This window comes from Micrasema longulum, unplaced genomic scaffold (assembly GCF_059751315.1).
Source record: "Micrasema longulum isolate JH-2025_06_02 unplaced genomic scaffold, ASM5975131v1 h1tg003125l, whole genome shotgun sequence".
NCBI lineage: Eukaryota > Metazoa > Arthropoda > Insecta > Trichoptera > Brachycentridae > Micrasema > Micrasema longulum.
In genome coordinates, this window is record NW_028280221.1 from 43,932 (window position 1) to 67,044 (window position 23,113).

A 23,113-nucleotide genomic window follows, 5' to 3' on the forward strand; every position below is an offset into this window, starting at 1 on the left:
TTGAGCCTTGTGCACGGGTGCATTGTCGTGGAGGAGCAGGATCCCTCTGGCCAATTACCCCTCCCCTGCCTTTTCTCTTTGATCGCCTCCCTCAATTGATAAAGGATGCTAGAGTAGTATTCTCCCGTGATATTGATGCCCTTTTTCTTGTAATCTTTCAGCAAAATTCCGCAGGAATCCCAGAAAATTGTAGCCATGACTCCTTTGGGTGCTCTGTACCTTTTCGGTGCCACTGCATGGACTCCTGCTTACTCTCAGGATCATAGTGATGAACTCAGGTTTCATCCCCAGTAACAGTTTTGTAAATAGTTTCTTTGGAATTTTCATTACAGAGCTCCAAAACCCTTTGCAGCTTTTATGCGGTGAGATTTTTGGAGTGGCTTTAGGAATCTCGGCACCCATCTTGCACAGACTTTCGACATGTGTCGGTGGTCGTGTAAATTAGAAAAAATGGTACTGGTGGATAGGCTAGTAATCTCGGCTATCCTTTTCACCTACATTCTGGCATTCTCCAATATTAAATATTCTATTTCCTCCACATTTTCTTCATTAACGGTCTCGATTGGCCGACCGGATCGCTCGTCATCTTCTATGCTCTTTTTGCCCCTCTTAAATTCACTGGACCACTTTTAAATTATTGATAATGAAGAAAAAGACTCCCCGTAAACTCCTGATGGTTTTCTGATCAGTAATCAGGGTGCTCACAAATCTAAAGCCCAGATCCTTAACATTCCATGTTCGTATCAGATTCTGGTCATTCATTTTGTAGCGGGCCCTAGTGAAGGACGTGACCTTGGAATGAGCTACCTTTTTATGACAAAAGTGCATCTTCCTTGGCCATTTATAAGAAACGCCTGAAACATTATTACACATCCTTAGAACCCTAATCTCTGTTCATCTTTGTTTTTTATTCCTTCTCTTTCCTGGATCCTCTTCCTGTCTCCTTCCAAACTGATCCCACGTTCCTCATCAATTAATGTTTTTAAAATAACTTTTGTGCTTAAAGATTTAAATAAATAAATTTGTTTTCTTTCAGCTGGTAGATATCGCGAAAGCAGTCCGTTGAACGGATCTAGTCTAAATCAAGATTACAAGTCTAAAATCTCGCGCGATTCGACGAGGTTGGATGAATCAAACGCATACAAATCTTCATTCAACGATAGTTACGACATGCAGAAGTCTTCCGGCTATGACGTGACAGACTCCAGCTTCGTGACAAGAGTCACCAAATCTCAGGACATCAACACCACATCCAAATACAGGTCAGAGAGTCCGCGGAACATCACGGCCAGCCCGATTACTAGCCGCTTCTTGGGGGATAAGGATCTCCATAGAACCACAAGTCCTATTGGAAGAGCAACCAGCCCTATCAACAGGTTAGATTCAAGTCATTAATATTTAAAGCATCAACTCAATTATTGTATATAACCACTTATCAAATTTTCTGTCTACGGGTTTTGAAACTTACCTGTTTCTTTGTCAGGACACTAATTACCCTAACATGCGAATGCCACTATACACCTTCAACAAAGTAGTAGTAGTTGCATAAAAATATAAAACCAACGTGCCAATAAGACACATGCTGTCCGTAGCTAACACTAACGTGCACTGAATCTATGTATTATTTTCAAGAACCTTAGTGAGAGTGATTTGAGTGGAAAATCTTTGATGATTTTCCGAATGTTTGAGTTTACTGTTTACCATATTGATGTGCCATATATTTGGTTTTTTAATATTATTGTTGTGTTTTTGATCCTATAAAATATTTGTGATAATCGTGTGTCTGTGTCAACTAATTGCTCGTCTCAACTCAACACAGAACTTTTAGTCCCATAGAGTTGGGACTCATGTCTCAAATAATGTGTAATAAACTATCCATAAGTAAATTAATATATAAATAACATATTATTTAATGTTAGATCATGTTGAAGAAATAGTTGAAAAAAGTTGAGGGGGTGAAGGGAGGATCATGAATTTACTAAGTATAGGATGATAATTTGAATGGAATATCATATTATGGGCTGTATTGAAAGGTTATTTAATTATTGATTAAAGGGACATTATTTTTCAAAGCCTTCCTAATTTTAAATATTTCTGTATTATTTGCATTTAATTCAAGTAATGATCATAATTAATAAGGTGGTTTGCAAAGAGTTGTTTTGTTCTTCCAACGTTAACTGAAGGACAAGAATCGCATTTTAATTAACCAGTATTACTGTTTGTGGAGAACGCAGGTTTGACATTATTTGGTAAAATTTTGTGTCTCGAATGAGTTGACATAAATAATAGATTAGGGAAAAAGTAATTAAGTATTTTTCGCTTCATTTCAATGCAAAAAGTGTTACAATCATCCGATTTAAGTCAAATATACGCCGTTTTGTTCGATAATTTTTTGCCAACGAGAATCAACTTTATAATGCTCTTTTCGTAGAAGCCCTTGTCCCTATTGGCAAAAAACTCGGACAGTCAATTTTCACCCCCAAGCGCATTGGCCATAGACAGTTACAGGTAGAAGTCACTCGGTGCCAGGTTCGGACTATAGGGTGGATGCATAGGAAGTTCCCATCTAAGCTCCCGGAGCTTCTGGCGCATCATCAAAGATGTGTGCCGCCTGGCGTTGTCCTGATGAAACACGATTCCTCTCCTATTCACCAATGCATTATTATTTATTTATTTGACACTTTATATACATATACAATAAATATACATATAAGGGCGGGCATATTGCCTTAAGGCAATTTCTCCCTACCTACCCAAACCGTTCAGTTTGAGAAAATTATAAATACATGGACATATTGAATCTTACAATTTTATACAAAAATTAAAAGCAAAGATTAACAAAATTAAATATATATATATAAAAAATAACACTATACTATCAAGAGAGGAGAGGGGATGGGAAGGAAAGAAGATGCTGGCCGCTTCTGTTCCATTGCCAGCTTCAAACGGTCTTGTTGTTCAAAGTAGAGGGCAGAATTGTATGTTTGGCCGTAGGGGAGCAGCTCATAGTGGAGTATTCCCTGCCAATACCACCAAGCACATAGTAACACCTTCCTGGCTGTCAGTCCGGCATGGCCACGGTCTGGGCCGCTTCGTTGGCTTTCGACCATGATCTCTGTCGCTTGAAATTATCGTAAGTGACCAATTTTTCATCAGCAGTCACCATCCGTTTGAGAAATGGGTCAATTTTGTTGGGATTCAGCAGCGATTCGCAGATAGACATTCGGTCAATGAGGTTTTTTTGCATCAGCTCGTGTGGCACCCAAACGTCGAGCTTCTTTTTTGATCCAGCCTTTAGCCAACGGTCCAAAACAGGTTTATGATGAACATTCAGCTTCTGGGTGATTCTACAACTGCTAACATGACGGTCTATCTTGATATTTTCCATCGTTTATTATTTTCGACGACAGGCCTGCCTGAGCGTGGTGCATCATTCCCCTCCACTACACCAGAAAGAAATCGCTCGAACCACTGTTGTGCAGCACGAACCGAAAGAATATTGGCCCCGTATACATCGCAAATTTTTTTGGTCGCTTTCGACGCCTTTTTCCCTTTTAGGTAGTTAAAATGTAAAATATGGCGAATTTCTTCCTTTGAGACCTCCATACTCGACGCTCGATAGTTCACGACTGAACCGACCAAGCGCAATACTGTAAAAAAGCGTTTGTAGTATACACACACCTTTACAACGTTGTATTGTGTGGTCCATTTCCTTTTTCCCGCTGCGTTTCATTCACCGATGCACCATCAGATGCAGATAAGGGTTCGATGATGATCTTGTACATGGTACAGTTTTCTGGTTTCACGTTGCAGAACTAGCAGCCCAGTTTATGGAACAAGAGTTGGAAGGTCAAGTCCCAGTGGTGGCTACTCTTACAACACGAGCAGTAAGTAAAACCATTTCTTTTTCTGTTCATGTTTTATTTATTTAAACGCCTTTTAGACTTTTACATGTTTTACATACATATATACAAATAAAGACAGACATGTATTTTACAAAGAATTAGCAAAAAATATAAAAATGATTTTTAGAAGAAAAAGAAAAATATCAAAAATATCATCTTTACATATTAGTATAAAAGTGGAAAGAACAGAAGTGCATTTTTAAATATGAACACAGAAATGCATTTTATACAAAGAAAGGAGCAAAGATGAAAATGAATTAAGAGAAAGAAAAATAAAATTTAAATAAAAAATTTAAAAAAATCATTACATATTAGTAGAAAATATATGAGGATACATAATAATACATACATGCATTACAGTGGAGAACAGGAGTACATTTTTGCGTATAAGTTGTATTAAAATAATCTTAAAATTAGAAGAAGTTAGAAAAATACTTATATAAGTCAATAAATGGTAAACAATGAGGAAGTTCAGTGCTTTTTTTCAAATTTTTTATTTGTTAATAGACTGTTAAACTAAGTCAAAAATTTTTTTTTTTAATTTTTACATATCGTATTATCGGCGCTACGATTTTTTAAAGTTTTGTATTTCTGAAATAACTCCGCATGTGACGTCAGAGGTTCATTTCCGCTTATTCTAATTCAGTTCTTCCCATTGGTCCAGAAGCGACAAGCAGACCGGAAATCTTCCATAGCTCTCAGATCATAGGTTGATTCACATGAACCAGTGACGTCATTTAAAGTAGTGCGTTTTTATCAAAATATTTTTTTTTCTTTTTTCTGTACATTTTCAAGAAACTTTGCATTACAATTTAATGCTCTAATTTTTACCCCGCGTAAGAAAACATTTTTTGTATCCAATTTCCCGTAGGGCTGAAGTTCCTCATTGAAATCAACATAGTATTATTTAGGTATTACAATTTGAAGATAGTAAATTGATACACTGCCTTTTAAAATTCATTTAAATTTTGAATTATGTTTTAATGTTTAAGTTTTTAATCAAATTACTATTCTGCTATTCCAAGCAAAAGGCCAATATTGATCAAAAGTTAGAAAATGCATTTTTATCGGTTTGAACTCAGATCATGTAAAATTTGTAATATTTCTAAATAGGTGCGAAGGTTTTCACGGTCGCTGTTATCAATGTGTTTCTTTTTGGGTGATACTGTGTGCGTTGGACGGTTCCGATGTTTCGGAAATTAAACTCAACATGGTTCCCAGCACTACATACTACAAAAATGAATAGAAATGTGCCTACTGCGGACTGCGACACGGTACAAACTACTAGTAAATAAACACACACTTTTTTCTACAAAACACACAGTTTACCCTGAAGATGGCTCCTGCAATGGTAGCCGAAACGTTGGAAAAAATCCAACACACACGGTATCACCCAAAAAAAAAAAGTTCAGCGCGTTCGCTTACCATGCAAGGGGTCTCGGGTTCGATTCCTGACATGGTTGATATAAAATATTTATTAAAAATACTGTTTTCACACCAGAATATTTCGTAGTTCCTGGACTGGTACCTAAAGCGTAAGACTGAGCATCATAACTTCGTTTAGTAATAAAATGATCAGGATACGCTGCAATTGGTATACCGTTGTAGTGCCCTATGCACCATTAGGTGCGAAAAGGGAATAATGATGATAGTTTAGAATAAATGTCATTTTTATTTTTCCTTTAAATTTCTGAATCATTCCACATTTAACAGAAAACAAAAAAATACATAAATGCTTGAAACCTGACATGTTTCCAACAAAAGTTAGGTTAAACGGCATATATACATGAATAGAAAAAATGTAAAAGAAACAGAATCTGGATGTAAATATTATGGTTGTCTATCTTTGAGGTACTCTTAGAAGCAAACTTAGTTCTGATTCCTTGTTGAATGAATGTGATTTGGTGGTTTAATATGGGTAAAATATTGTTTTTTTTAGTGGAGAGTCACTCCGGTGTCGATCACAGCTCCAATATGAAGGTGTCAGCCGGTCGAAGCCCGGCTAGAAGAGATTCTTGGGACGCTATTGCAAAAACACGCCACCTTATGAGTGCCAACAGGTAAAAAAGTTACCGAAAGCCCATTCCGAGTTTCACACGCTAAACTGTATTCTGCATTAATTTGGTCTGGTACTTCCTCATTATACAATAGTTATCTTTGCCTTTGTTGTTCTCAGCTTGGAGTCTCTAGCTAATCTGACAGAGGCGACACTCAGCACAGGGCTGGACCACAGCAGGGCGGATATATCTCCTGCGAGGCAGGATGCGGAGACCCTGAGGAACACGCAGTATAACCGGAGTACTCACTACAGTCGCTTCGCGGACACCAGCAGAGACAGCTTCAACCAGCGCCTAGATGAACTAGCGGGAGTTGAAGAAGACCGTTATGTAACTGAACACTATTTTCAACTGTTTAATCTTACGCTGATCATCAGCAGATTGCACGAGTCACTTATTTTTTCAATATGTTATTTCACCTTTAAGAATAGTGACACTACACAAAATTTGTTGCTATTGAGCAGTGTCAATTGTATTATTTTTTAATCCTACTTTGGTCTAAAACATGGGTCAAAAATGATCAAATATCTTTTGCAAGATTTGACGAAATAAATAAATATTGTGTCATGTAATACACAAATTGGGTGAAATTTGTGATCAAATTCAGAAAAAAAAATTACAAATATTTTAATGAAGATAGTGTTAACTGTCAACTTCAACTGTCAACGTGTGTTTGCCGTTGCTCGTGTCACGTTATTCATCTGCATTCACTGCATTTTCCTCATCGCATGTAATCCACGGGACCACGAGCCGTCTCACTTTAGATTGAGATGGATATTGATGTGTTTATTTTTTGTTTCAGACCAAAAACGTCAGCGAATCTAAGAGCCACCTTTTAACATCTTCTGCCCAGCAGTCTTTTTTATCAAATAGGCCCCCTCACTCTGGGGGGGCCGGCGGACTGAACGAGACGGATGCTACTCACGCTAGATTTAGGTATGTTCATTTATTTTATTGAATATTTGAAAAAAATGACACCCAAATTGATTTAAGAGTCCTCTTTACTAGGATAACTGCTTCTAAAAAGGAATGACCACTTAGCATGTCGTTTCATGCCTACCTTTCGTAAATTTGTTCATATCCTATATATTTGTGGGGTCCATGATCGATGACACACATGTGCTAAATAATTTTATCTGAAATTATAATGCAACAACCGATGAAGCAAGTCAGCGTTTTCTATAGAATCCAATACAACATATTATGCAATTCTAACAGTATTGCATAAAAAAACGAGAGCATCGTCCTGCAGTACAATTACATTGTTCCTACCATGGAGGTATGAAGAAAAAAGGAACGTAGCCCATAAAGAAACCACAAGGCGCAGTCAACGCCCTGTCAGCCCAACAAGTCCAGTTCAATGCAGTCACTCAGCGAGTTGATCTATTTTTAGTATTATGGATTTAATTATGTTACTTTTCTTTATTTGACACAGTAATTTCATTGTCTCGATGTCCACAGGAGCCAAATGACTTCCCCCTCTCCTCAGGAGAAAGGCGGTGCCAAATCTGTCATTGTGAAACATATTCCTAATGGAGTTGTTGGCGAGCCAGTTGAGTTTGAAAGTAAGTCAAATAATTGGTTAATATAGGTATTGAATTCTTGTAAAATTTGCATTGTTCATCTAGTTAATTGGTAAGTCAATAGACTAGACTTGCACAATCCCTTCTCAAAAAGGTTTTTCCTCTCTGTTGCAACAAATTTCCAGAAATCCAGCCAGTCCGCAAACATTTGGACAGACTCAAAACATTGTTGTATTTAAAATCAATTAGAAAAAAATATTTTATATCAAATTTAATGTTATTTAAAGTTCATATTAATGTTTAAGAAGTTATGAAAGAGCTTATTAAAACATAAATAAATACATTAGGTTCGGTAGTATATGCTTTAGTCATTTGTATCCAGATGCTGAGAAACCAGCTTGCACAGACGTTATATTTATAGATTTGTATATTATTATTATTATTTCCAGTTGATGGATCCCGAGCAGGTTCCGGGAACTTAGAGATTCTAGTCAACGGGGGCCGGGTGACATCGGCTGTGCGAGCCCTCGGGGGCCAGAGGTTCCTGGCCTCCTTCACCCCACACCGACCCGCCACACACACCATCCAGATCACCTTTAATGAGGAGACTGTCCCTGGTAAGTCAGTTTATCAATTTTTATTTGTTTATTGGTTTACTTAAGGCTGTAGTTTGGTAAAACGTATGATTAATCATACGATTTTGCCATTTTAAAACGAATGTTTTTTTTTAATCGCGCAATAATAAAAATATATAAATTAGATAAAAATAATATTTTTTAAAGGTATTTCTGTTGAAAAATATACTTAAAAGTTTTATGTAACTAAAATATAATTACTTTTAGACTTACGATTATGCCATTTAAAATTTAGACTAAACTTGGGTATCTGGGATCTCATAAAGTATTGAAGTAAAATTTGAAATAATAATTTAAAGATTACAAATTAAACATAAAAGTGGCTTAAGCCAAATTTTATTTTTTTGATTTTGAAAAGAAATATAAGCATTTTAAATCACATGCATTTTTGTGACATTTTCCTTTATTTCTACGTAAAATTATGCCTTCGATGATACTTTAAAAAAATTATATCCATTGAAATATCTTAGTTGAAACCTTTTTTTATAGAACTGCATTCTCTCTTTTTTTCAAAAGAAGATAATTCTGGTTGAAATATTTAATTTATAACTATATCTTATTTACTTTTTTATGACCTTCATACCTGCACTTGCCGAAAACGATAAGGCCTTAAGACATATTTTAAAGATTTTGTCCCATTTTCGCCGCGCGCATGCGTGAAGTCGCCGCGTAATGTTGCCAGATCGCGAAAAATAAAATCATGACACAAATAAAAGATAATTATATTTTAAAATAAAAGCAATTTGTTAATTTCTATAAAATTTTATTGTACACGCGAAAAAAATGATTCACACAACAGAATAGATAAGTAAAGGGTCGTTTAATAAGTGTAATTTAATTAACGAATTTTGAACTTTAAAAAATTAAAAGAACTCTACATAAAACTGATATTTTTATGTTATGTTAAATAATATTTGATTTTTTAAAGATATGCATGATGAGCAAAGTAGTGTAAAAAAATTTACTACCCTGGCAACACTAACAAAATGTCCATTTTGTTTTCTTTGACAATCTGACAGATGGAAAAATAGTTGAATTTTTAAGTTATGCATTTGCTACTTACACATGCATTTGCTACGTACACATGAAATGTGATCCCATCCTATTTTTTTAAGATCCCAGCAGTATTTCAACACTTTAAAACGACACAACACGGCATAGTTGAATTCAAATCGGGAGTTGCGTACTGAGCGTCGCCGACGTCTACCAAGAAACTAATTGGTCAAAACGTAAAACTACTATTTTAAGAGTAACTTAGTCGCCTTCTGTTTGATGCGCGTATGCGGTTTCTGGACTATTCTTAATTCTATGACAACTCTGTTGGTTTCTGTATAAGTCGCTGCACAACTCTGCTCCGGAATATCTAAGCTGAACTAGCTGACAGACGTCTTGCGCTTAGATCAGCTACATCTACGGCCAGAGGAAACGTTATTGCACCTCTAAATTCGGTGAACGCGCATTTGCGGTCGCAGGCCCTGTGGCATGGAAGACCAGCAGAAGCGCAAAACTGTTAGAGTGAAGTACAACACGTCACATACAAATAATATTATCACTAGATCCTCAACACAAAGACGACTCAAACAAATACAAACTAACACCACTTTCGGACAAAGGGATATTAAGTATTATTCCATTAAAATCTATAACCTATTTCCACCATCTATTACAACAATTAGTTACGAGAAAATGTTCAAAAAGGCTATAAAAAATGGATAGTGGAGCCAAGTACAAGTAAAATGGATTTTCTCATTCGCCTAACCAATATTGAATCAACTGCTCCACAAGTTTATAGCTTATGTTAGGTTTTTGTTGTATTCATTGTGCGTTTTGTAATATAAATAATATAGATGTACATAAATTAATTATAAACATTAATATGTAGTGTTTAAAACTGTCTGAATATTTTGTTAATTATCTCTGCTATTAATTTAGTCTTCTTTGTTTATTCTCAAATGTAAAAATATGTTTAAAAAAAAAGTTTATTGTTAAGTGTCCTCGGCACGGGTAACCCCAGTAAAGTCACATTATTTTTATTATTGATTATAGTTTGTAAGAGAAAAATATGAATAAATAAATGAAGTAATGTTTCGTTATAATCTTAAAGCTCACTTGTTCTCTAAATCATTAAAAGAAATCCGTAGCATGTGATAACAAAGTAAATTGTTTTACTTAAATTACAAGTTTATATTTTTTTATTTATTAAATTTGCTCAAATATAACAACTACACAATATAACACTAAAAATAGAAACAATCAAGCCCCAGAAACTTTTTTGTATATTTAAGTTTTAAATCTCTCTCGGTTTTTTTTTCTTGCCACACTAGCCCTACGACAGCGTATTTATATTTACTGAAGCGAATGTTGTATATAAGCGATTATGCGCAGCCTACCATTATATTTGACTATCCATAATAATGTTTCGCGCTAACTTTATTTACTAAAAATAAAAAATAAAAAAAATATTTCGTAAAAATCGTTGCCACTGTTTGTATTTTTCTCCAAATATAAATAAAAATATTAATAAAACGCGCCGAGCGCCAGGGGTGAGTCGAGTAACTAGCCGATTATTCCAGTTAATTTCTTCATACAAATAAGTATACCATATTTTAAACATCTTAAACCCAATGGCGGTTTATTTCTCCATGAGTAAGCTTGCAGATAACACAAAATATTTGGAAAACAGTATTTCGAACATTATTTCCCAAGGACTTTTTTTCTTTGGCATGATACAGTTGACATATGACCACCATTACTTTCATGCCGTCATATCGCGTGACATGTGGCGCTCGACGCGGCCGTTTTTAGCATTAATCATTTCTAGAACAAATCGGCCTACTGACATTTCAATTGTGATGGGAATACCTAATACCTACTTAATTTATCGTGCTATTTTTGATGAACTTTTGTATACGTTACGTATTAAAGTAATTGATAATATAGCTACATAATATAATATATCACGAAGTTAATAATAATCGTCGTTTGAGTTGATTTCATATCCCAACTAGAAACCTCAGACAAAACTTACTCTTTCATACCGATAACAGAATTCTTAGGTCTGCCAACAAACATACCAGTCTTGATTTCTTTGATAACAAGTTGTCTTCTTTCAAACGATCACTGAATCAAATTCAATTATAAACACCTCTCTCCTGCTTCCACTCCCACCTAATCTACCATATATAATTGTGTCTTCCATCCCAGTCTACTAGATATAATTGTGTCTTTCTACTTTCCCGTATAATATTTTTATATGTATAAATATGCCCTTAAAAATGCCCATTGGGCGTAAATGTAAATAAATAGATGACACATGTTGTATCACACAGAACCACATTAAAAATAGCCATTTATAGTATAAATTACATACATTGTACTATGTAGTATGTAGGTACAAATTTATGATCTTTTTTTATAGCTTACCTGTAAATAAAATCACCGCTTGCCACCGGTAGATTGTTTTGAAAGAAGCTCGATAAATTTTGCAAATAGGGGGTTGCGCCTTGTTGTCTAGTAGCTCAATCACAAATAACTATCTACGTGCTTAAAACATTCTAAGCATTTGAGCAATCACAATGAACAATATTGAACATGCTTAAGTTATCGCAGTCATAAGTCAACGCGTGTGAAATCTCTAAGTCAACGCTTGTGTCGGTTTGTTTTTTGTTTACCTCATACATAAATACAGTTCACTGGCGAAAAATCGGCGTTTACTATAAAAAAATAATACAATATATTGCGTTTGCAAAATAGTAAGGAGTATCTGGTACAAAAGGTGAAAATTAAATTACATTTACTATGGCGACTGCTTTTCTTGACATTTGGCTTGCCAACCGCCGGCTAAATGCAATATATAGCATGAAAAATAATAAATAATAAATAAATAAATAAACTTAGCAGTTTTAGAATATTTTCCATATTTACACCGGTGAAATTCAAATATGTGATTGCGCAGCAGGATTATACGTCGCGAAACGTAAATATTTTGACAATTAATATTAGGTGTTCACATTGTGATCGCGAATACGATAACCAACCATGGTGAGAAATTGTTGTCACGTCGCTTTTTAGCACGTCGATAGTTGTTTGTGATTGAGCTACAGGGGCCCGAGAATCATATCACTGGGCCTGTCCATAATAGGTACCTCTAGCGTATCCCCTTTTAAGAATTTTAAGCCGTTGAAAATGGACCCCTAAATTGAAATATTTGGGTGAATCAAAAGAACGCAAATATTTCTTTAAAAAAATAAAATTAGGTCGAATTTACAGTCTCCCTGTATATAAGTCATGCATCAGCTTGGAAAGTATGTTTTAAACGGTAAAGTCCGCAAGAGGTCATCTCAGTGGGATGAGTGGTACACAGCTGGCAAGACTATGCGTTTTTAGTTCACAAGAAAAACAATCGTTCTTACGTCATGTTTTTTCTACTTAGCAAAATGACAAACACGAAAACTTAACTTGCCGCAAATAAAACGAGGGCCCCGACAATGACGTATGATTAAATAGACACATTTTTTATTTTTTAATATGGTAGTTGTTTTATTATTTACCTGCTTATAATATACAAGGTTTATTGTTTTATTTTATTTTATTAACATAAACGGCAAATGTGCCTTTTACAAATATTTATAATATTAACATATTTGGCTTAAATTTTTTTTTTTCAAAAACATGAATATTAAAAACAAGATTTAAAAAAAAAAAAAATCACACCAAAAATTATACAAGATTTATATTAAAAAAAAAAAAACCTAAAAATTATACAGCATATTCAGTAGAAAGTTGAAATAATAAAACATTCTAGAGTAAAACAACAAGAAAATCATAAGTATTGTTTCACACAGCTAGGCAAAGTGAACAAAAAACTGTGTATATTATGAAATGCATGAATATATAAGTATAATTACCATTCACCATCTTTGAAAAAGTTCAAAAGGTTTGTTCTATAGGAACAATACCCTACACTAAATATATCAGATACGTGGGAATAACTATTGCCGAGTTCATGAAGTCTATTTAATACTGCATTACAAGTATACACTGTCCGTGAATTGTTGGTACAAAACGGTGGCACCTGTCTAGTCGTTCATCCAGGCACCCTGAAGTTGATAAAAGATAACAGTTCAGGGCAATCCCATATTGAATTTACGATTTTGAATAAATTTAAAAGGTCTATAATTTTTCTTCTATCGTTAAGTTTTAACAAATTTAATGTTTTTAGTAAAAAATCGTAATTAAAAATTCATGACTGATTCTAAGTTTAAAATTTATATACCGTAAGAATTTTTTTTTGGACTATTTCAAGAGAATTTTGGTGACAGTTGTCGTAAGGAGTCCATATTGTAGAGTTATATTTCAAAAGTGGATTTTTCTGCAATTAAATTTATTTAAATTTATCTAAACTGTTGGGATCAGGAGGGATATACTAATGTGGGCCAATCAGGAACTTCTCGGCATTTGCTCATGTGGAGAGAAAACCACTTAAAACTCTTCAGGAGAAGCCGCCCTGTTGGCAGCAGTCAACAGGCCTTCCGTTCCACTAGAAGAGTGTTCGGCATTTTGTTCCCTACTTTGGTTTATTTTACCAATTGCCTGCGCTATATTGATCATGTATGATACTACCTCTCGTGTGAGTTCTTTATTACCTATCACCGATGGGATGTCGCATAGATCTTCACCCAGGCTTCTGCATCGCGCCTCCAGTTGTCTTTGAAAGCTGAAGAAGGGGCAATGCATCAACAGGGGAGGGACATCTTGAGGAGTTTCATCGTCGCATGGGCAGCTGTCGATCTCGGAGAGCTTGAAGCGATGCAGGTAGCTCATGAACCCGCCGTGACCCGTGAGAATCTGGGTGAGCTTGTAGCCAGCTTTCTGCATTCTCCTGGCATGGAAAATTGAATAAGCTTTCAATTCGTGGGCGATTGCCTTCTGCCTTTTCATTCTCCAACGGACTTTCGTCGTGATCAGACGTGATGCTACGCGGAAATATGCCGTCATTTGTTACATTAAGGAAGAAAACCTCTGTTCCTGTTCTATTTAGTCAAAATCTAGGGCAGAAAAGAGCGTGCAATCAATATACATAGGTACACGATTTCTCTACCCTAGACTCTCCCTCAATGCCTCCGGTAGGAAGGAATTGCCTTAAAGCAATATACCCGCCTTTATTATTAAAATAATACTTAGAGCCCCGATACAGACTGAAGAAATATTCCACAAATTACAACTTATGACACCAAAGGAATTATACGCTTAAACAATACTCGCTTACAGATTCAAACACTATTCTCACTCAAACGAAAGACATAACCCCAACAATACAACACATACAAATAATATAATCACTAGATTCTCAACACAAAGACAACTTAAACTACTTCCACTGTCCATTAAAACAATTAGTAACGATAAAATATTCAAACAGGCTATAAAAATGGATAGTGGAGCTGGGTAGTAGTAAAATGGATTGTCTCATTCGCCCAAACCAATATTGAATCAACTTCTGCACAAATGTATAGTTTATGTTTATTTATTTATTTATTTTGTTTATTAAGAAAAACAACAGCAATACAAAGAAATATACACAACATAATAAAAAAAACATAAAATAAAGCCAAATCAGTTTTTCACATAAATACAATTATAAAAATCCAGTTCAGTTAAATATAATTTATAGAAGTGCATGTGTGCGAGTTTTTTTTTGTGTGTGAGGATGCGTGTGTAAAAAAGTGGAGTGTGGTTTTGGTAGGTATGTGAATATGTGTGTGATTGTATATGGGTGTGAGGGTAGGTTTAAGGACAGGGTAAGTGTGTATTTGATATGAGTGAATAGAAACAATTTAAAATTATAATGTAAAAATATAAATATATTTTTTTTTATAACGAAACATAATTTTTTTCAAATAATAGTTTTTTAATTTTGGTTTTAAAAGTGAGTTTACAGTAATTAAATATGTCTATGTTATTGAAAAATAAATTATAATTACGCGTCAAGCGAATCAGAGGAGAGTTCTGAGCATAGTTGGTGCGAACTGTGGGTACATGGAAAAGAGATAGATTCGTGTGACGGGTGCGGTAGCCAGGTACGTTAAGGGCCAACTCAGAAACCAGAACAGGACTATCAAGACGTCCATTAAGAATGTCATGTAAAATACCCATATCTAATAACAAACGACGATCCTCAAGACTAAGTATATTATGTTTATGACAAGAAGTTTTATAGTTAAGGTCCGTAAATCTGGATCTCCAATTGAGATGTCTCAAAAATGTTTTCTGAATATTTTCAAGCCTTATCTTGTATATGGAATACTGGGGAGACCACACAGAGGAGGCATATTCAAGGAGACTACGAACGTAAGCGAAATAAATTAATTTGATACTACCAATATCATTAAAAACTTGGCAAGTGCGGATAACAAAACCTAAGTTTCTGTGTGCCCTGTTCACTATATTTTCGATGTGGTTTTCATACGTAAGTTTTTTATCTAGAATCACACCAAGATCACGAACACTTTCAACTCGTTGTATAGCTTGATTACTTAAAAAATATTGATGTGAAATAGGTTTGGAGCTACGTGAAAAAGAAATGAGTAAACATTTTGAGACATTTACATTTATGAAATTTTTTTCATAGTAATCTGTTAATCGGTGAAGATCGTCTTGGAGATTATAGCAGTCACTAGTATCTTTAATATTCAAATATATTTTTTTATCGTCAGCATACATCAAGAAATTTGAATTATGGATGACTGCATATATATCATAAAGGTAAGCATTATAGAGCAAAGGACCCAAGTGTGAACCCTGAGGAACTCCCGATGTAATATCTATAAAATTGGATCGAAAACCTCCGAGTACGACAGCTTGGCTCCTGTTGCTTACGTAGGATGATATCCATCGATATACGTCACCTCGTATTCCAAGGTTAAGAATTTTTCTCAGAAGGATGATATGATCCACACGATCGAATGCCTTTTCAAAATCAGTGTAGACCACATCCACCTGTTCACATTTATCCATACAACGAAGTACAAAGTTCGTAAACTCAATTAAGTTAGACGCGGTTGATTTGCCTTTGAGAAAACCGTGCTGATGTGGAGGAATTCCTTTAACAATAATGGGATAAATGCTTTTATAAACAATTTTTTCGAATACCTTACTAAACGTATTAAGAATGGAAATACCCCTGTAGTTGATAATTTTAATTTTAGAACCTTTTTTATGAATAGGTAAAATATGAGCCTCTTTCCATTTGAGAGGGAAATATCCCTGCTTGAGAGAAATATTAAATATTATATTTAAAGGGGAACATAGTGATTTCGCGCATTTTACAATAAAATATGGAGGCACTCCATCACTACCAGCACCCCCGTTAGCATCTAACATGGACAAAAGTTTACAGACATCATTTTCCGTAGTTTGGATATTGTTAATTACTCCATTATCATTGCAGTATGGTGGGTCGAGATTGGTTACGGGATATATGTCAGCGGGTTTGCTAAAAACAGAACTGAAAAAGTCATTAAATCAAAGACAAATTGACTGACTTTCCTCACATTTTGTATCTTTATATTCAAAATATTTGGGGTAAGTAGAAATACCACGACGAGCTTTTATATGTTATGTGTTTGTTCTTTTATTGTACGTTTTTTAATAATAAATAATAAAGGTATAAATATAAATAAAATATAAACATGAAAACGTAGTGTATAAAACTGTCTGAACGTTGTACATTAAGTCTTCTTTGTATATTCTCACATGTATTAGTTTTTTTTTAAAGTAAGTATATTGTAATGTGTCCTCGGCAAGGGTAACCTCAGTGAGGTCACATTATTTTTATAATGTGGAAAAAAAAACTGTATTGGAAAAAAAAACAGTGTTTTTAAATATAACAAATATTTACAAAGTTATCAAACATTACGCATCACGTCATTGAAAATTCAAATGAAAATACTTACAGATATGAGAGATTTTTATATTTGAGATATTATTCTCCTTGCTCCGGGTGAATCCCCATTCCGGCCCATAGCACGCAACATACGCGACTTTATGGCGCCCGAAGAATCCCAGTAAAGTTTAACTCGGAGAAACGCGGGAATGTCTTGTAATAACAATGACATTTACTAAATTATAAATAAATATCACTAGCAGTCGGCGCCGGTGGTAGCCAAATTTTACATGATAAAAAATTCGGCCCCTCGGGTTTAGTGTAATCGGCATTAGAGTGCCATGGCTAGAGCCATCGCTTAATCTAACCTTCGGGCCTCGGTTGATTAGCATCTCTGACACCTAGAAATACCGCCCTTTTGTCCTCACTGTTTATATTCTGTTGTTCAGAGCTATCTTAATGTAATAAAGGAGAATCTTTCACTCAAAGAATGCCATTTGAAACTGTAAAATCACAATTTATATTAATTGTCTACGCAATAAGTTCGGTTATTAAGCGACCGAAATTGAATAGTGCAGAATCTATAATTTAAATATACTGGTAAATTCGGCCCTTCGAGTTTCATTTAATGGGCCTAAACGAGTCTGTTGAGTAAGCCTAATGAGGAAATCCAGCCCAACCCGGAATAAAATTTTAAAAATGTTTTCGTGTACACGTGAATATTAAAAAAATTTGGAGTAGGATGAAATATCTCAAAAACGCACGCAAAAATAAATAAAAAATGTTAAAAATAGTATTCTTTTTAAAATCGTAAATAATGACGTCACTCCTTATATCTACGTGTAGTATTTCCGGTTTCCGCTTTAAAGCCCCCGCAACTTGTAAGGAACGTTTTGACCATATAAAAAAAGAGTATAGTTTGTATAATTTGACATTTCAACCGGAGATTATGTCAACTTTCTAGGTTTTTCTAAATCGAAACGTTCGTAAAAACAACCATAACATAGAAATAAGCAAATTACGATCAAATCTTAATGAAGTAATCAAAGCAATATTCCATAGATTCTTGTCAGTTTTGTTATTGGCTGGAGAAGTACAACTTACCGCGGTCAGTAAAAGTAAGAACGCCAACCGTTTCATGACGTCACTACTGAAATGTGACACACTGATTACAGTCATTTAGCGCGGTATTTTATAAATGTAACTTTAAAAAATCATGTCTTTGTAAATAACGCACAAATATATATATATATATATATATATTGCTTAGTTAAATAGTAGGCTAATAGAAAATAAATAAATTAGAAAACAGTGGAATTCTTCATTAAATTGGCCCTACAGGTCGATATGTTGTAAAAGAGGTCAACACATAGCACAAGAACATTTTAACGACCTTCGAACTTTTCAACTTGTTGTTTTGCATAACCGTCTTAACGGCAACAAAATACGAAGAAAGCAGTATGCCCCGAATTAGCAAATGAAAGCTAATACTGGAAAAAAATTAACAATAAATTGACCTTTTGCATTATTTGTGTAAAATAACTCCAGAATACTTGATTTAGAAAAATAATTATAATGATTAATTAGCAATAAATATCCTGATATGTATCCTTCGGACCCTGCTATTTATTACACGCCAGTGAATGGATAACAAAATGTCCGCCGCGTTGCATGCTGTTTTCTAGATTGTGCCTTTCGCGATCGGGGAAAGGTCATCCGTGGCCCACGGCGATTGAGAATTATATAGAAAGGGAAAGTGCTGGTATTTGTGCCAGGCAAAGACAAACTGCTTTAAAACCGACAACCAAACTTGCACAGGAAGTACAAAAAAATGGACATTAATTACACGCGTTGCTATACGTGGAGCGTTGTAGAACATTTTCTAGGAAAAACTGGTCAGCGAACGCGACAGGTTCATTTAACTCTCGCGCAAGATGCTGGATAAATGTATCTACACGACATAAATTATATGTCATTATGACGGTTTGATTTCTCATTAAAAGACTTATGGTCCTTAAAATATAGCTTGATTAGAATTACTGATCACTGATCAAATCGATTTTATCAGTTTTTTCGTGCAATCGTGAACTCCGTTTCCGAAAATTGATATAAAAACGCAAAAACAAGCCTATCATAGTGTGTTTAACACAATTGTTCACCAGAAAATAAGACATTTATACTTTTTTCATGAACAACATCAAATGAATTATTCTTTTATTCGATCAATTAACATTGATCAATTTGTCCCATCTCTAACGTTTTTGCAAAATGATGTAACCTTGTAAAAACGTTGTTAATAGTTGGGTTTATTTTAGTTTTTTTTGTTTTAAAGCTGATTTGATATATTTATGTTGATTTATTTGTCCAGCATTGTATTAAAAAAATAAATGAACACGCCATAAATAACTCCTTAGACGTTACTGCAAAGTTAGGTCGTCCGTTTTTCTGACAACTATCATTCTAATCATGTTACATTTCAAGGACTATAGTACATTTTAAAGATATTCTACCGAAGACGGAGAGCAGCAACCTTTTTAATACAGGTCGCGTACGAGTAAAAAATCTGGCCACTAAAGCTATGGTGCTATGGTCTCTTTAGGAAAATATCACGTTTTTAAAGTATTAGAGGTCTATGAAATACTGTCCAGTAAAAAAAAATTTTTCAAATTTGTAATTTCGAATTCCCGCAAAAACGGTCATTCCATTGGCCACGCTCCCAATACGTTAAGATTCATGTTTATTTGTTCCTGGCCATTGAAATTTGTTTAGAACATTGTTACGAATCTCGACGTCACAACTACCAAGGCCAAACATGTCGCGTTTTTCTAGTGAAGTATTTAAAAAAATAATTATAAACAAATTAAAAACATGTCTCCACAATATCCATATTGATTTTGGAAATACAAATAATGATTCTAGATCCATTTAATATATTTTTATCGGTATTCGTAGTATGTGATATTTCCCTATTAAGATGCGCAATCTGGCGGCCGAAAAGTAATTATTTATTTATTTGACGGACTTATGCAGTCCGTTCTAACGATGGTAAATACAATTTCTAATAATATAGACAAGATCCGGACTATCTTAGTAATTTTTTAAATCTATAAAGACTCACACCAAAAAAGTCCAGATCTTGTCTCGAGTTTACAATACAACACAATCGGGACATTGGTGCATGCAAGCCATAGTCTGTGCTGTGTTGATCAAGGAACAGCGCATTATTATTTCGCAACCGGCGGATCGGAACATTGAATGCCACTTGTTCCAGTGACGATGGTACATCAATTAAGCCATTCAGCAAATTAAACATAAATATGGAGTCAATGTTATTTTTACGTTTTTTAGACTTGATATTTTTAACTTTGACTCCATTTCTCCGTAAGCGTAGTAAGTATAAGTTATATAAAACTTAAAATATATTGTTTTTTCGCGACATAAACTGCCAACGAACAGTGAGCAGCGGACGGTCTAGGACGTCGTGAACATGACGCCTTGTAAAGTAGGCAAGCGTGGTTAAGGCTCTCAGGGGTGCTATTCTGAACCACTCTCGTGGCACGAGAAAACAGTTTTTATCGTGTATTTTGTATGTAAATACACGAGATAATACGGCCACGAGAGCGTTTGGAATACCAGCCCAGGAGGCATCCGCAGTATATAGCCCAACTAACCGTATCGCCTCCGCTTGGTGGCAGTTGTCACCGGAGTTTTATTTATTTATTAAGGAAATCATAGTCTTTATATAAAACAAGGTACAAAAGAACAATTAAAAAAGTAAGACCAATTACAGATTTCACCCTTATTTATTATGAATGCAGGAGGAGAGGGAAAAAATAATTGAATTCTAAAAAAGTAAAAATATAAATATTAAATAAAAAGTACATAAAAGGGAGAAGACATTGTATAGCTACTTTACTTTCCTCCCTCTCTCTCTGCTTCCATGAATATTTAAATTTCTCTGTAAAAATTCACAACCAACAATAATTTGTTAGATGCAGGTAGTAGATGTATATATGAATAAGTATAAATTAAGAATTGAAATCAAAGGTTAAAATTAAAATCAAGAGTAACAGTTAAAATTAAAATTAAAAGTTTGAATTAAAATTAAGTTAAAAGTTTAAATTAAAAGGTAAAATTAAAAGTTAAAATTAAGAATTAAAATTAAAAAGTTAAAATTGAAAAATCAAATTAAAACTTAAAAGTCAAAAGTCAAGCAGGAGATAAATTTAAAATGTCTTTAAAAGATCTGATAAAAATATGGTATTTACAATGTAATATGTCGATGTCACTAAAACTGTCGTTAAAGGTAATCTGTATTCTTCGTAGACTGCTATTTTTTAAATAATTAGTCATTGAGTTAGGAATGTCGAAGAGTACAAATTTACGAGTTCTACGGACAGGGACTCGATATGAAATGCCTCTAACAATTTCTGGGCTATCTAAAAGGTTTTAACAATTTTGTAGAGAAAGCTCGTATCCAACATGGTACACCGAGTTGCGAGATTTTGAACCTTACAAAAATTAGCGGACTCAGTCCTACTTGAAAATGAAACATTATTTTTGAAATCTAATTGTCTAAGAAAATAGTTTTGAATATGTTCAATACGATTTTTGTAAGTATTATATTGCGGTTTCCCGTGTCCGTCCTCTTATTATTTTATTACTTACAAAGTCAAACCACCCCACACCCAAGATTCTCCTGAGACATCTATTCTGAAAACTTAATATTTTGCTGTTTTGAGCCCTAGGGAGGTGTCACGATTTGGATCTGTAGACGAGAACAGGTGTTTTGCATTTGGTTTTCATTGAGTAAATACTCGATCTCCAGACAGCCTTCATAATGTTGAATGTGACGTCAGCCATCCCTAGCCGCGTCCAGTCCTTTTTGAAAGCTGCCATTTTCTGTAACATATACTTCCATATATTTGAAACTCCCTTTCGATGACCTGGTTTGACAGATTCGGGGGATTTTGGGCATAAAGGCAAGAAGCGTTACATAGTACATGGGTTTTAGCTTTTACAATATTGATTTTTAAACCCGTGCATGCGGAGTACCTATTAAGCTTACCTACTGTGACTTGTAGACCCCCGACTGAATCGTCAATTATAACGGCATCATCAGCATACTATAGCATCTAGGTCGCAGAGTTTTCGAGAGGAGGAGATGGATCCTTGGTCTAGTTGAATCGACTTTCTTACGATGAAGTCCATGAGGATTATAAAAAGGAATGGTGCAAGGACGCAACCTTGACGAACTCTGGTGGTGACCTCAAACCAATATGTGACAACATTAGACCAAAGGAACTAAAGGCATATTTACATTTTTTATGAAAACTACTGGAGTCTGTAAGGTCAATTTTAACGGCATCATCGGCATACTCTAGATCGCAGAGTTTTCGGGAACAGGAGATGGATCCTCGATTTAGTGGAATTGAATTTATTAGGATGAATTCCGTAAGGATTATAAAAAGGAATGGTGCCAGGACGCAACCTTGACGAACTCCGGTGGTGACCTTAAACCAATCTGTGACAACATCAGACCAAATGAACTAAAGGCATAAATATATATTTTATGAAAACTATTAGTCTGTTGGCCTCAAAAATCCATAACCGCATTGAAAAACTATTACCAATATCTACTTACAAAAAGGTTAAAAAACAATGGCCAGAACTAATGAAATGTTTTACAAATTAAGTGTCAGTAAACTTTTATTCTATTTATAATGACGAGGCATGCAATGGTGTAAATCGGGGTTATTTACAGGTCAAAGGAAATTAACGCAACCCACAGAAAATTCGAGTTAATTATATCGATTAAACATTGATATTTTTCTTATCGAGTCATGTAGAGTCGACGAAGCGGTCGCAGAAATTTAATCACTTAATATTTTGAGGTTTTTAAAATATCTCAGAGATATAATTCTCTAGAGAAGCCCGTTCTTTTGCATAGAACAAAAGCGTTCCAAAGTTTTTTGATTGATTTTAGATTAACGTGGCTATTTTATGGCTCAAATAAGTTTCTAGGTATTGTTTTGGCAGTACCTGCCAGAAAACGTATATACATCTTTATATATATGATTCTTCTGTACGTGTAATATCACTGAACTCC

At 34.6% G+C, this 23,113-nt stretch overlaps 1 protein-coding gene across 1 annotated transcript in view; it reads left to right on the plus strand.

Moving 5' to 3' along the window:
* Nucleotides 1-8,102, plus strand: part of LOC148271078 (filamin-B-like) — a gene marked incomplete at its 3' end in the record, with an annotated part of 49,658 nt that extends 41,556 nt beyond the window's left edge. Inside the window, 7 exon segments of the mRNA XM_088241866.1 lie at nucleotides 1,037-1,376; nucleotides 3,814-3,887; nucleotides 5,845-5,965; nucleotides 6,082-6,292; nucleotides 6,765-6,898; nucleotides 7,424-7,527; nucleotides 7,935-8,102. Coding sequence (XP_088097992.1) covers nucleotides 1,037-1,376; nucleotides 3,814-3,887; nucleotides 5,845-5,965; nucleotides 6,082-6,292; nucleotides 6,765-6,898; nucleotides 7,424-7,527; nucleotides 7,935-8,102 — 1,152 coding nt within the window.
* Nucleotides 8,103-23,113: the final 15,011 nt, after the last annotated feature.